The 16,602-nt window shown below is 42.6% G+C and overlaps 2 protein-coding genes across 2 annotated transcripts in view; both read right to left on the reverse strand.

The window, feature by feature from the left end:
• The window catches only part of LIPC (lipase C, hepatic type), a 130,725-nt gene that overhangs the window by 65,990 nt on the left and 48,133 nt on the right, over window positions 1-16,602 (reverse strand). The window lies entirely within an intron of this gene.
• Window positions 8,550-16,395, reverse strand: LOC146072170 (uncharacterized). Its single transcript, XM_083179502.1, has 4 exons — window positions 16,198-16,395; window positions 11,695-11,707; window positions 10,322-10,663; window positions 8,550-9,282 (listed from the first exon to the last, which is right to left on the reverse strand). The coding sequence occupies exons 1-4, from the start codon at window positions 16,393-16,395 to the stop codon at window positions 9,170-9,172; spliced, it is 666 nt and encodes a 221-aa protein (XP_083035628.1). The 3' UTR covers window positions 8,550-9,169.

Genomic DNA, 16,602 nt, shown 5'->3' on the forward strand with positions numbered 1-16,602 from the left:
GGCACGGTGGCTCGCTGCGCTCGCCACACTTCCTAAAATTAACTCCACGCCCACGTGGACACTGGGGGTATGACGTGGATAGTGGTCATATGATCCTTTATGTGTTAGCAAGGCTCCAGTTATGTAATTTGCAAATGACGTAAGTTACGTAGTTTACGTAGCCACAATAGTGGTGTATTGGTATTCTCAATACACCACTACGCAAACTACGTAGCGGGCGCCCAACTAACATAGTACCGATTAACCTCCACTTAAAGGGAATGGGAGTTGTACGATATGTGGCATTCACTAGTTTTGTATTGTTAGGGGCCACGGAGGTCACCACTGTATGTTGTTTGTCCACACTACAGTATATACCAATGCATTGTGTGAGTGTAATAGTACATTATGTTATGCATGGTGTCAGCCAAAATAATAATAATAATATAGGGTGGTTAAGGGTAAAGGGGTAAAACGTAGCAATATGTAGTATGTTTGGTTGCACTTTATTGATAAGTCTATTTGACTGTATATAGTAGTCACTATGGGGGTTATTCTAGTCCATTCTTTCTGACAAAATCCTTCTTAGATGGACAAAACCATGTGCACTGTGGGTGGGGCAGATGTAACTTGTGCAGAGAGAATTAGATTTGGGTGGGGTTTTTCTTCAAAGTGAGATCTATATTGAAGTGTAAAATCATGCAGTCAGTATTTTCCCTGCACAGAAACAAAATAACTCACCCAAATCTAATTATCTCTGCACATGTTACATCTGCCCCCCTGCAGTGCACATGGTTTTGTCCATCTAAGAAGGATTTTGTCAGAAAGAATGAACTAGAATAAACCCCTATAATAGGAGTTTTGCTGCACATCACATCACATTACATTACATAACATTACCCTGGGGCAGTTAAACAATAATCTCTGGAGGGCTTTAACACTTTAACCCCTGCTTTTATATATTTCAGTTTATGGTTTGGGCCTATCTGCCTAGACTATGCATACCGTGATATTATATTTATATATCTGGGTTTTCATATATAGCTCACTTGGCACTCCTCCAGTCTCAACTATCCGATCAATACCCATAGGATGGAAAACTGTAGCTGTGGCGTCTCAATGTCCGTCTGTGTTTGTCCTGTTATATTTCTTATGATGTTTGCACTAAGTTCTGCACCTTAATACACGATCTGTCTTATTGTTTATTGTCAATTATCAATTTGAAAACCAATAAAAATTAGTAATTAAAAAAAAATCTAGTCCGATAGCCAGTTTTCCCACCAGAGAACACTGATAAGCACAGATCACTCAGCAGACATTGCTATGCACCAGCGATGTGTGCTGAGTGGTCTGTGCTAATCTACATCCCTCAGCACAGGGCTGAAGACACTCCGTGTGTATGCGCCTTTAGGTTTTGGCAGTTATTAATAAATGTTAAAGTCATATTTTCAATACTGAATATTGCTAAATACAAACAGATCTGCATCTGTTGTAACATCAAAATCATATGGGAATCAGTTTTCCTGTCATAGGTAATGTTTAAATGCTTATAGAAATGTTAATACAATATTTGACTGCAATGCAATATAGCCATACTACTAATGGTTGAAGAATTATAGGGTATTAAGGTCCAATTAGCCAAATATATGGTTTGTTTGCTATAGGAACTCTTTTTTCTCAATGTTCTAATTCATAAACATATATCTGTACATACTGTATTGTATACTCTGCTATGCCCAGAACAAGTACTGGATGGGTTTCTATAAATAAAAGTAATTTTTCAAAGTGGAACACTACAGACCTGCCTTGTGGATGTACAATGGATGCAGGGAAACAGCTGCTTGGCCATGTGTAGCTCTGCTCCCATCTGCCATCTGTTGCATGAATGGATCTAAGTTTTCATTATGTACTGTATTGCAAGATTATTTAAAGGAGGATCAAAGAGCAAACAAAGTGAAATTATGCAAATTAATTTGTTAAGATGTGGGCAGCAGAGCATTATCTATGTGCTTAACCCCTTGAATGCCAACATCTCTGTAAGAGATATGCAAAATATCAGCTAATAATATCGGCGTCGCTCTCATTTGTTATATACATTCAAATAAAAAAAATGTGTAAATAAAATTATATTTCCTATATAAAGTAAACATGATTAGTAAACAGGTCATTATGATGAATAAAAAGGGCTAAGGACAGGCTTTTTTATAAGCTTAGCTGCCATTTTCAGAGGGGTGTTGTACTATCCAGGTACATTTTATAAAAGAAAGTACATTTTAGGCCCATTTTGACTAATACAAAATTATTTAAATATACAGTACAATATTAAATTAATTTAAGTCAATTTGAGTTAAGTAAATACATTTTTAGGAGAAAATGTGAAAATTGTTATGCAGAAGGGGCTGCTCTATTGTTTGATACAGGATGCAATTGTATTGTTAGGGGCAATTACAGACAGACAGGAGGTAGACAATTACTGTACATTTTGTCATTTGTAAATTAACGGAATAATCCAGATGACGTTATGTGTACAAATTAAAGTGTTAAAAGAGTACTCTTTACGACACCCTATTTATTCTTTGGTCTGTTAAAACACTGTCATAAAAAATAAGATCTAAACATTTATTTAAAGTTTTAAAAATGTAACAGTCTAAACTTTTTCGTCAAATGGAAAGTCTGTCAAAACAAGCCTCCTTCCCACAACAGTTTACGTCTTTCCAAAGTATTTTCACAAGCTGCTCATTAAATTCAAAGAGATTGTTCACAGCAACTGTCCAAGGTCTTTCAATTAATTATAAGTATGAAATAAACTCTTTATAAATGGACTTGCTTCACTGCTCCACAAAGTCCATTTGCAATGTTTCAATAACATTGCATCTACCCATGAAAAGGAGCAATTTGTCACATTTTCTTATTATTAATTTGTTATTGCAAACGCCATTTTCTTATATTTTTATATGCCTTGATTATTTTGTTTTCAGGAAGAGAGTATTTTGTATTTCCCATTCTGGTCCTTCGAAATAACATTTGAGCTATTTCTCCACTGTATATTATTCCCCTGTAGTACCACCATTCATCTTTAGAAGAGCAATTACTTGCATGTAAAAAGCATTATGATAGATGACCGGAGGCGTCCCATTCTAGGGACTGTAGATAATCCCGTCTAGATTTAAAACCAATTGAAAAAAAAGAAAGAAATACTTTGGTTAACTTGCCTCTATTTATGCTAGAGGGTAAAAAAAAAAACCTGAACACAATAAAATCATACACGTTGGGGCCCTTAGAAAGGAATATGATATAGTTGCATTTTCTCACTAAAGGGTACACTCAATTGTAATTCTCTCTGTTACTTTAGTAGACAGGATTTCATTGTATGAAATGTCTCTAAAGTATTTTTTTTAATATGCTAGGAAAATAAAAAGGAAATTGAATGTAATTTGTATTGTCACTGCCAAATCTTTGCAGACAAGAATTCCAAAGAGAGATAGTTGCCTTGGTAGAAAAAATAGCACAGACTCTGTGCCATTTAGCTAGCGGCTGTTCTTGCCCTAAGCTTTGCCTTTAAGAAATACCAAATCCCGATAACAGGATCACACTTTTAATCACTTCCGTGTGGGGCTGGATAGTGACAGAGATGCGAAAAGTGGAAAGAATATATTGTGTGTAATAACACATGTAAGCGGGGGGGGGCTATAGGGAAGTAGGAAACATGAATAGACTGGGTAAGGTGACAATGGGGGATCACATTTATTTATTTATTTATTTATTTACAGTTTCTTATATAGTGCAGCAGATTGCATTGCTCTTTACAACTGACATCACAACATATTGGATTGTCAGGTGGTGAACATGCAGGTGCCAGTTAGCAGTTTCGGTTTATAGATGACCAAACAAACTACAGGCAAGAATACTGTCAATTTGCAATATACTTGACGACTTGGCGAACTGTTTTCTGACCATGCAGTGTTTGTATCTTGACATATTTTAGCATTTTGGCTTTAATCGTATTAAAGAACAATAACTGTTTATAGGGGAGATGTACTGAACCTTGGAGATGGATTAATTGGAGAGAAATAAAGTGCATCAGCCAATCAGCTCCTGTCATTTTACAAAGACATCCTAACATGGCAGTTAGGAGTGGATAGCCTGGATTTCCCTCTTTTTTTGTTAGGGCAGGTCTTATACTGCCTTATGCTGTAATTCATTATTTTCTTGTTTTTTTTTTTCTCACCTACTGTATGTATTTTTAGACACTGCGGAACTATTGTGGCGCCATATAAATAAATTATAATATGTGTGTGTGTTCATTCTAGCACCCTGCACCTTTGAAAATCTGCACAGCTTCTCTTTTTTGCCTGGTGTGTCACTATTGAGTGTCTCTACTGAGATAACACTATGGGCCGTATTGACATCTATAGTTAATTGCATGATATCCCAACATAGTATAATGATATTAAAATATCAATATATTTATTAACTTCTTGTTGTCCTGTTTCTTTTTAAAATCCGAGTGAGTGCCTCTTCCTCCCAGCTCTTTATTAACTCTTAAAAATATTTTTTTTGCTTTTTTTGTTTGTATTAGCTTGAAATATATGTCTACAATTTTTTATAATTTGTAAGTGACAAATAGTAGTATATCACCCTGAATTCTGCTATAAGCCTTACACTAATGTGAATTTTCAGAGCATGGAACATTGACTTCTAGGGTTAGACTGGGTATGGTAGCAGCGATGCTGGCGCCATGTTTCTTTATGTACAATCGTAGCTGAAGGCGGATACATGCCTATAAAATGGCAGTGATTTGCATAGGTGTGCACACATTGAGTGTTAGGTGTATACAGGCACCACTAATGCTGTGCAAACCCGTTTAAACACTTCCCTGGTGCTATGGTACCTAAGTTACAGGGCCTCCAGCAGCCCTAGGACCATCAAGCAATTATATGTGTTTTGCATAGTTAATTGTATTAGACCATTGTCATTATACTACATACCTGAGTCATCCATATATATTTTTGACTTTATTTGCATGTACCGTTACACAGCTTAATTAGAAGATTAAAACTGAAATACACAGGAGTATATGGTATGGCTGAGAAACTTTTTATATTGTAGTGCCAATAGATGATGGTAGACACAACTAATTGGTGGTGTTAGACAAACCCAATGGGCAGTGTGAGACACACCCAATAGGTGGTGCTAGACCCCTTTGATGGTGCACCCCCTAATAAAATGCCACCTATGGTGACGTGTCTGCATTTTTGCAGCCACTTCCTCCAAATAATTCCTTCCTGTTAATCACTGCATATAAAATATCAGTGCAAAGGCGATTGTACATTATATGTTCCTCGATGTGTGTACTGTGCAATTGTGGGGGTGTGCAGTCTAATGATAATGGCGACATTGTGAAAATGTGAAAACATTGGCATTGCGAACATTTGGGGAACCAGATATTGCAATTATCTAGCAGTAGATGTCACAATTTACTCTACACTTTAATGAGTACACTGCCCTGGTGGTGACCCTTTTGCCATACCTGCCCGTGCACCCAGTACACTTGCTTCACCATAGTTATGTCACTGGTGGGAGGAAACTATAGTACCAAGAGGAAACCCACACATGCAGGAGCAGAATATACAAAGCCCACACAGTTAGAGCAATGGTGAGAATTGAACTCAAGGCAGTAAAGTCATCCATTACACCAACTAAGCTGCTCACAAATTCTGGTTCACCTTTGTCGGGAACTACAATAAGCCTTGAAAGAAGATAATGCATTCCCCATATCTCTTGAAGGATATGAAAACTAGACCAATTACAATAACTTTTAATCTAGGAGTGGCGTGGAACCCATATTACATTCTCATGGAGTGCCAGGTGATGCTCTGACAGGGGGGATCCCGATAGTCAGTATCCTGATGTCGGAATCCCAACTGCCGGTGCTCTGACAGGGGGATCCCGACTCACAGGGGCTATTCTCCATTGCGGGGGTCAACGACCCCCATAGAGTCAGAATAGAACCTGTGGCAAACTTAGTGAGCCACCGAGCCCACAGCGTGGCTAGTGCAGCGAGCCTTCAAGGGACTTCTTTGCGCTCGCCCCCCTGTCGGAGCACTGGCAGTCTGGATTCCGATGTTGGGATACTGACCACCGGGATCCCCGCTGCTGGAGCCCTATACCACGCCCATACTCATGTAATTTATTATTAAAGGAAGGATGGGATCCATGGCTTTTTTTATTTGCTATATTATATGCTTTGCACATTATTCTATTCTCCCTCCATGCCCTAGTGGATAGTAGAGCATGAAATGATCCCCCCTCCATATGGCCTCCACTGTTGTTTTTCACATCTGCTTGTATTAACACTGTCCCTCCCAAAATGGCCTCCCCCTTCTCCAACATTCATAATAACTGTCTCCTATGGGTGGGACATTTCCATTGCTGGTAGGAGTGAAAGGACCACAGACAATATCTTGTCTGCGGTCCAAGCAGTGTTAGCAATAGCTCCCACAGACCCCCAGTGCCCACAAGCAGACCTGCACCCCAAGCCCTCCTCAGGGTCTGTGGGGGCTATTGCTATGACACTGGGACACACAAGAATTGGTCTCATAAGATTTCTGAGGATTTAGGGGCCCTCATAATCTCAGTGCCCAGTACAAGTGTCCTTTGTCATGTTGCCATTGTTAGCTAGTGCTGGTAAATGTCATTATTATCAGTGAACATGATTTAACAGATATGGCGATATCTTTACTAAGCTTTAGATGGAGATGAAGGAGTTGGAGCTAAAGTACTAACCAACCAGCTAATAACTGATTTTTTTTTAACATCAATGGTTTTTGTTGAACAGAGTTTTTTATGGGGTACAGAAAAAGAAAGGAGACAATAGGAAAGAAAAGAAAGGAGGGTTAAGGGAAATAGGGAGGGTCATGGGTACATCCAGAATTTGGCATAAAACACAATAACAAAGGGTAAATCTCATGAACAACAATAAAATATTATAGACACCTATCGTAGAGCACTGGAGGTGGACGGTGCGAATATCCATAAATTCAATATGAGAGATAAGTGGTAGTAATTAAACGGGAAACATAACAAATTTTAGGTTACAGGGGCGTTCAACAATCTCAGTGGTTAGGTAGAGGAAGTTTCATTCAGACTAAATAAGGGTAGGTCACTTTGGGAGAGATTTGGGAAATATTGGGCTCCTTCACCATCGATCACATAAGCATGCCATGGAGACCAGCGTACAAAGGGGGAGGAGGTCATATAGGAGTATGGGATAAATTCGGTTTCCGTGAGGAAATGGAAATTCGTTTTAAGTATGATTTTCAATAACGTCAGAGGGGGCAGATTGTTTCCACTGTTGGGCCAGGTTCACACGGGTAGAATATGGCGCAAAACATATCTGTTGGTGGAGGGAATATTAGAAGGCATAATATGGAGCAACGCCAAAGCGGGGTCAGGAGGAATATTAATTTTGAGTACTTTAGCAATTAAAGCAAAGACCTCATTCTAGTACTGTTGCTGTAAGATCACTGGGCAGGACCAGAAGATGTGGAATATGTGGCCAACATTACCAAATAGTCTCCAGCACATACAGTATTTGAACAGGAAGGCCAAAATGTGTGGAGGCGATCTGGGGTCAGGTATAGCCTATGAATTAATTTAATGGGAATTTCAGTGTGGTTGAGGCATCTAGACATGGAATAATACGATAAGAAAATCTTACACCATTGGGCAGGGGAAAGGGTTCTACCCAGGTCCAACTCCCATTTCTTCTGAGCCCTTGATTTAGGCGACTTAATCGAGTTTATCAAAATTTTGTACCAGAAAGATATATCACCTTTTGATTGAGATAAGAAGGGCTGGGCAAGGAGTGTCTGTGAAAGTGCGTCTGGAGAGATGGAGGAAGGGGGGAATGATTTCCACCAGTGTGCAATTTGAAGGTAGTGGAGGTGTTCCGAGGAGGGGAGAGAGAATATCTGTTGTAGGGAGGGGAAGGGAAGCAAAAAATGACCATTTAAAATGTCCCCTATGAGAGAGATACTAATAGAGTTCCATCTATTTAAATTTAGGTTAGGGATAAACCAGGCTACCATTGTAATGGGTATTTTTGGTATGGTACAGGCTGGAGAGGACATAGTAGTAGACAGTTTGTACCAGACTTTCAGGGATACCTGTGTGGATGGGAGTAGATTAAGATGATCTGGTGTGAAGGGTTTAGGGATCCACAACAAGTCCGTGAGTGTGAAGGAATGGGCAATGGCCTGTTCAAGATCTACCCATCCCACTGGCAATTTAGTATTGAAGTAATACTTGAGGGAGGCCAGAAGACATACTTCCTGATATAAGTGTAAGTCAGGGAGATCTAGTCCACCCAAGGCTCTTGGAAGCACCATTCTGGTGCTAGCTAAAGTGGGGAGCTTGAAAGACCAGATATATTTATTTAAGATGGAGGTACAGAGTTGTAGGGATACAGGAAAATATATGGGATTGTATGGTACAGATACATCAGTTTAGGGAGAAGCGACATTTTGAATGCAGCCATGCAGCCTAACCAGGGCCCTTATTCTGATCGGTGCGGATATTCCCGAATTCTTTCGGTGCGGCCCGCACGCATCGCTGTGCGGCAGCGTGCGGCCATCGTCCGTAGAAACGCCCACGTGTCCTCCGCATTCGGACGGACTCACTCTGTAAGAACAGGGCGTGTGTACGGACGACATATAAACCATGCGTGTGCGGGGGAAACACTCCGATTCTGCACGGTCTGACCGCGTATGCACGGCCTTCCCGCGTCAGAACGGACGCGAACCGGCCACTACGCACAGATGCGGTGTACTTCCGCATACAACAAGACTACTGTTATCAGAGTTCCCACATAGATCACATGACACACTTATGCAATTAGCAAACCACTTTGAGAACAGATTGTTGCTCCTGGTCATCTGTTATTTAGCTAATTGATCCTTAAACACTTACAAGCACTATACATTAACCCTAACATTCCCTATGGGGATAAAAATGTTATCTACCCTTTTGCTGTGTACATATCTAAACATCCACATGTTTGTGTGTTAAAAGCTTTTTATACTTTTAATGTTAAAGACTAAAATAACACACAGACAACTTCTTAAACAAGTGCAAACTTTTATTCAAAAATTCAAATTATTAAATAAAAAAAAAAAAAAAAGGACCCCTATCACTGGTCCAGCAGCAGGACACAGAGGTCCTCCACATGGGCCGTCATCCGCCTCAGGTCCTCTCTCAACCTCATGAGAGCCCCTCTCACTCCCTGGGGTGGCTCCTGGTAATCTGTGTGCATGAGAAAGGGGGTACAACATTAATTATGCTACTCACGTACACCTTGTACAGTCAATCCTAAGTACCTACACCACAGGTCTTCAACCTGTGGCCCTCCAGATGTTGTGGAACTACATGTCCCAGCATGCCCTGAGGTTTTTTGGCATGCTCTTATAGGAACAAATGTGGCAATGCATGTTGGAACATGTAGTTTCACAACATCTGGAGGGCCAAAGGTTGAAGACCCATGACCTACACCATGCGAAATCATACATACCAAAAAAACCTTATCCACTCTTGTATGTTATGTCATCAAATATATGATCATGATGCTGCCACCACACCCACACACTTGTGTGACATATACATTTCACAATCTATATATCAAAAACACAACCACACTTGAGGATCACTCACACTTGTCCTGGCCAAAGACTCCTCACTCAACTCAAAACATACACCCACTACAACATGCCACATTGACCCATACATATATACCTGCATGTTACTGCTTAATAGCTAAACTGCATGATAGCTAGATAGATAGATAGATAGAATAGATAGAATAGATAGAATAGATACCACAGGAAAATGCTCGGCTACTTCCTCTGCCCATTACTTCATGATTCCTTGTCACATTTGACACATAGGTGAAAGGGCAGAACTAATCCGCTTCCATCCAACTAACAATTTCTAAGCTCAATCCATCATACATAATACCTTACAAAAATACATGACAACAACACGGGCACACTGGCTAGAGGGGGGCCCATGCAAACTGCCCACATGGGACTCCAGTATAAATCAGGCCTGCCCATATTCCATTGAAGTGTTTTTGTTGCTTCTATACAAAGAGCATCCATAAATTAACACTCATCACCTACATGAGCATCCAGATTGCACGTTAGCAGCATGGGCCTATAAGACCAAAGTGTGTCTGTTGTTTTCCATTTTTTGGGACTACTCTTTACTATATTATAGGAAAATTGAATCAGCTGTGCGACATAACAACCTGTACCTAACTCACTAATGAAGCATTATGTCTACTTACCCCTGGCAGGCAGCTCGACCAGGTCGTCCTCCTCCACATTGGGAGGTGGTGGAACATCCTCCAGGGGTAGGGGCACCTCCTCCTCCTCCACTTCCACCTCCTGCCCGACCTCCTGTGCCTCCTCTGTATCCTCCTCTGTCACATAGCTCTGGTCCTGTGACTCCTCGTCAATGGCCCCCGCTTGTCTGGGCTCCTCAATGGCCATCTCCTCATTGGCCACCTCCTCTGTGGCCTCCTCATTGGCCACCTCCTCTGTGGCCTCCGCACTGGCCACCTCCTCTGTGGCCTCCGCACTGGCCACCTCCTGGGCCTCCTGACGGGCCTGTCTTGCTCTCTCCCGTGCTGTGGGTTAAACATACAAAATGGGTGAGTGTCATTTCACATTGAAATAACTCTAACAAGTACATCTCATAACCACAATATATATGTGTTATATATCACACATATAGTATATGGCTTTTCTATGTCATAAACTCCCAATTGACCTCATGTAATATTAATATTAAATAATGTTAAAATGCAAACACTCAATGGGCTAGATGCACTAGCCTTCAAAAGTGATACAATGTAGAGTGATAAACACGCAGCCAATCACATCCTTCCTGTCATGTCACAGACTGTAGTTGTAAAAGGCCAGGTAGGAGCTGATTGGCTGCCTGTTTGTTCATCTCCATTTTAAAAATTGTGAAGCAGACCAAATCCTGGCCTCTGTCAATTATATGTATTTGCACAAAATACTTACAGCGTTGCAGACGCCGCCTCAGAGCCTGCAGACGCTCCGGCTCCCGCCTCCGCAGGTCGGACCATCGCCTCTCCAGTTGGGTGATGGTCCTCCGCACATGAGTGCGGGCGAATATGCGGCGCCGGGCCGCATCATATGCCCGGCGCTTATCCCGATTGGTGATAAAGGGGCCTGCCTGCCCCAGTCTCCTCTCCATCACTGCCACCAGCGACATCAGCTCCGCAGTGGAGAAGGGCTGTGCTCGCTGGTAGGCAGCCATTTTAGCAATGGCACAAATCATACAATCATGTGCTGTCATTGGTTGGTCAGAGTGATATTTGGTATTAACTTTATTGTTCATTTGTACACTAACAGCGTGTATGCGCCCGAACAGACGGCTAACCCATTGCATCGCACCCCCATCCTAAACACACAGTCTAAACTAAGATGTAAACACATTATATATAATCTATAACATTCACCAAACATGGGTATAAGCACCAGGTGAAATAGTCTGCATCACTAGACACTAACACCTAACTCAACAAGGTAGTAAACAGCTATTTTATAATGAAAGCTATGCAACAGAAACATAGCAAATAGTGGCAGACCTTTTCCAAAAATTAGCCCATGCTGCCATGTGTACACTTACCTTCTACTGGCCCCTAATACAGAGGTGGAATGAAAAGTAGCTAGCATCCAGCCTGAATTTGGAGTGCTTTCACATGTGATTTGGATGCTAGCACTGATTACTTGTGGCTAAGTGGTGGACTGGATTGACATATGGAATGGGTAGTGTCAGTTGTACTACATAGCAAACAAGTGCACAGTACAGAAGTACATTCAAATATACATTGCATGTATGACCTCAGTTGTATTTGGTCATTGGTGTTGGAATCTGCATTTTGCAAATAAATCTGACTTACTGAGTTTGCCAGGTTTTTGGAAATATTTCTCTACACCAAGGGGCGGGACGTATGCGCCGCACGGTTGACGCTGGCGTACGGGACGCGGCCGTACGGAACGCAGGTTGCAGCTGATTAACGCCAATTACAGAAATAGTATTTAAAGTTGACCTAGAAAGGCAAACAGTTGTTGCTAACATGCCAGGCTCAGGCTCAGAGGAAGACCAGGTGGTGCAGAATCTCTTGGCATGCATGGAGGCCAACACCACATATGTACCCCTCAACCCAGAGGACCGAGCTGGCCCATCAACATCAGGCCAATCAGCAGCTGGGCCATCCTCAGCAGAATCCTTGGGAACCCAGCAGGTGGCTTCCCAACAGAGTAGCCAGCCCAGCACTTCAGGTACAGCAACCGGTGCCCGTGGCCGTGGCAGTGGCAGTGCCCGTGCCCGTGGCCGCAGTGGGGCAACACGGGAACCAACAACACGAAACATGGCATTTGAACCGCGGGAGCTTGACATCCTGGTGACCCGGGCACGTGATTTAATTGAGTGTCCTGCGGTGAAGTTGACACACACAAGGAGATGGAAGATCTGGGAGGAGATAACGGCGGAGATTAATGCAATGGCTCCACAAGTTCGTCAGACGGAGCACGTTAAGAAGAGGCAAGTACATGTGTGTAAAATTTGAGTAGGACAAGTCCAGTAATGTTTACATTCAATATTAGATGGAGTTGGCCAATGGGTGTTCACGTTGCTTGGACGCACAGACATGTAGGCCATGACATTGAATTGATAGTTATTGGAGGGTGACTGTTTTTGTATCTTCTAAGGATTGGTTTGAAAAAAGAATATAAGTACATTTGGTGTCAGTAGGCACATGTTGTATTATGTTTCAGATTGCAATGGGTGCTACAGCAAACATGAGGAGTTACATGTATTAATATGTACACTTTGATTGCAGGTGGCACGACTTCAAAGGCAACCTCAAGAAGAAATTGACCGAGCGGTGGCAACACAGCCAGACCTCTGGGGCTGGCCCCATGCCTGGCAAGCTGGAGCTCACCCCCCTGGAAGAGATGGCCCAGTGCTGTATAGCAGTGGAGGAGGTCCGGGGGGTGAGCACTATAGACAGCGAGTCCCCAGCGGAAGTGATGGCTTCTACTCTTGAAGGTAATTATTTGCCAGGCCATAAGTAGATGTTTTAAATGTTGCATGGAATGTGTGGTAATTTGAATTTTCTTGTTCAACAGCATCGCCACCGCTTGGTCAAGATTCTCTTGAGGAGGTTGTGGAGTCTGTGCCACCTGGCCCCAGTAGCAGGCCCGTGCAGCAGCTGCCAAGATTGTCTGCGGCTGAATTGTCCATGTGGGGCCGTGTGCTGGATAGTATTGTGCAGCAGGGAGAGTCGGCATTCGAGCGGGTGCGTAGGGCCGAGGAGGTGCTGCAGGGTTTGACCACCAGCCAGCAGAGTATTGCTGAGAGCCTGCAGGCTATGAGTGCCAGCCAGCAAGCTATGGCTGGCAGCCACCAAGCTATTGCTGGTAGCCTGCAGGTGCTGGCTGATCAAGCCCTGCGGCAAAACGACCTCCTCCTCCGCCATAATGAACTTATGGTGGAGCTAGTTAACAGCAATAGGGCCCTAATGTCACCCGCTTCGGGTGCATTACCAACCTCATCACTCCCTGCTGCCAGAGGGGGAAGAAGATCCACCCCCTCACCAGCACGTGCTCCACATGAGCCACCATCTGACTCTGGCCGTGGACGAGGCAGAAGAGCTGCTGCACGTGGCAAGGAGCCTGCCAGGGGCAAACGTGCTCGCAAATGAACTTGTGTCCCCATTAATCTCCTCCGTTATGTCTTCCCAAATCTTCCATTGAGCTGTGTGTGTCAGCATCCTGTGTCCAAATCCGTGCCCAGGGTCACCACTTTTGCCCGCGGTTCAAATGTCAGGTTTGGTTCCTCTGTTGCCCTGTTTCAGTGTGCTGTACTTGAAGTGTTGGTGCTGTACTTTTGTTGTGAAGCCACCTGATGTGTTCCCAATGATTCTGCTGTGGCTATTTATTATTTATTATGTAATTTTTGTCCTGGTATGGTACCATTTGTTTTGTTATGTATTTTCAATTATTGGCAAAGTTTGTTTAATAAATGTTATTTTGGCCCCACAAATGTCTGTATTAATTTAGACATGCAGAAGTGGCATGTGTATTAGTATTAATATTATTAAGTTGTGTGCATTATTTGCAGTGTTAAAGTGTGTGACAAGTGCAGCATGTAATGTTCCCTTTAAGCTGCAATGCTTCCAATTGTAGCAGTGAGAAGCGTGTAATTAACAAGTCATGGGTAAAGTATGTGATTGTATTGGGTTCAGGTGACATTGGTTGAGGTGCGTCCGTCCTGATTAGGCGTTCCGATTGCCTAGCGCATGACCGAGTGGTGTCCGCAAAGCAAAAGTAACCTTTTGGACACCGCACATTTCTTCCCTTTTTGTTCGCGTGCATTCGGCGTGCTGTCCGAATGCACGCCTACCAATATATGTGTACTCCCCCGTGTCCGCCCATGTTTCCGCCCAGTTTAGCCCACTTTGAAACTACGCCCCTGTGTCTTTCCGCATGACGCCCATAACACACCCCTATTGCCCGAATGTATGCGGTGCACATTTCTGTACGGTATTAGTGAGAACAAGTACGGAGACCATGCGTGGCACATGCGCGTAGCGTTCTCCACGCATGCGCAGACGGCTAAAAAACGCCATCCGGAAGAATTCGGAAAAGTCCGCACCGATCAGAATAAGGCCCCATGTGACATCTTATGCAAGCCAGGATTTAGACAGGGTAGTTAAAGTTGCGAGGAGGGGAGTAAGGAGTGGGTGGGGATAAATATGCCTAAATAATTTATTGTTCCCTTCTGCCAGTTATAATGGTAGGTTGAGTGCAAGTGAGATAACTGAGTTAATAGGGACGGCAGAGGTTTTTGTGGTGTATAGTTTGTAATAAGAGGCTGCGCTGTAAGCATCGAAGATAGAGTGGGGGGAAGGGAGTGTGACAGTAGGGAAATTTATATAATTACAGACAGTGGTGGCAAGGGGTTCAATAGGACAAATATCACGGGTGCCACTTGTAATAGGGAATGTGTTAGATAAAAATCCATTGCTGAACAACCGGGCTGTAGGGGAGCTATACAGTGCAAAAATGGATGTTAAGATGCCGTCTTTAAATCCAAAGTGATTGAGTACTTCACTGATATAATTCCAATTAAACCAGTCTAATGCCTTCTCTGCATCAAGAGATCGAAAGAGTAGATCTTGATCTTTAGAGAGAGAGAGTCGATCAGGTTGAAAACTCTTCATGTGTTTTCAGAGAACTGTCTCCCTAGTACAAAACCAGTCTGGTCTGGGTGTATCAGCAATGGAATGTAATACAAAAATCTGTAATAAACTGAACAGGGCCAGGTGCCTTTTCAAGGAGTGGCGCAATTATGTACATGTGGGCCCCATAGCAAAAGTTTGTAAGGGCCCCTATTGATCAGCTTATGCTAAAAAAAAGTATATATCACATGATACTTTGACAGGCAAAGTGGGCCCCTCTCAGCTCTGGGCCTCATAGCAGCTGCACCCCCTGCACCTATGGTAGTTACGCCCTTGGTTATGGGGTAGGTATTTGAAAGCAGAAAGGACTTCCAAAGAGGACCATGGGGCTTTAAGGGACGATAACTGATCAGGTGTAAGAGTGGGTAGTTGAATCAAGTTCAGGAAGGATGAGATGGTTACACTAGTGCGCTGAGGTGTCATAGGGTCGGAGGATAAATTGTATAGTTGGGAGTAATATTATGCAACTTGGTTTGTGATATCCTTGGGGTTTAGGATTTTTTCCATAGTAGTGGAGAAAATATGTTTAATCCTTGTCTAGCCTGTTGGGCACAGAGTTTGCAAGCTTGTATTCTACCTGATCTATTACCTAGCAGGTAAAATTTTTGTCGCATTCTATTTAAGACCGACTGCGTGCAAGCCAGGTGTCTGTTCAGATTCCACTTCCATAGGATGGGGGCATGGTCAGTCCAAGTGATAGGTATGATGTCAATATCATTTCTCTCAAAAAATGAAATTGATTCTGGAATAGGAGTTATGGACTGGGGAATAGAATGTGTACTCTCGTCCAGAGGTAATATGGGATCTCCAAATATCTTATAGGTCGCATTCAACTAATAAGTTGCAGAAGTACAGAGAGGGGCTGGATGTAGAGGGGGACCTACTGTAGGGGTGGAAGAACGGGATTTATCTAGCTTGGGGTCTAAAACATGATTAAAGTCAACTAGTACAAATAAAGAACTCTTAGAGGTCTTGCGTATCAAAAGGCATGGCTTACGGAGGAAGGGTACTTGGTTAGTGTTGGGGAAATATAGACATACCAGGGATGTCAGTTTGTCTTCTAAGAGACCTGTTAAAATCATTACGCTTAAATGGACCATTTGCAAAATAGTCTATAGGAAAGTTACTATCTTTAAAGAGGGGGCTAGCGGAGGAAAAGTGAGTCTCTTGTATGGTGACAACATCTGCTTTTTGTTTGTGAAAAAAGGAGAGAGCCAATCTACGCTTAATGGGGGAGTTTAAACCCTTAACATTCATTGAAAGGAGATTAGGCATTCAGTGTCAAAAGA

This window comes from Crinia signifera, chromosome 4 (assembly GCF_055691185.1).
Source record: "Crinia signifera chromosome 4, ASM5569118v1, whole genome shotgun sequence".
Taxonomy (NCBI): Eukaryota; Metazoa; Chordata; class Amphibia; order Anura; family Myobatrachidae; genus Crinia; species Crinia signifera.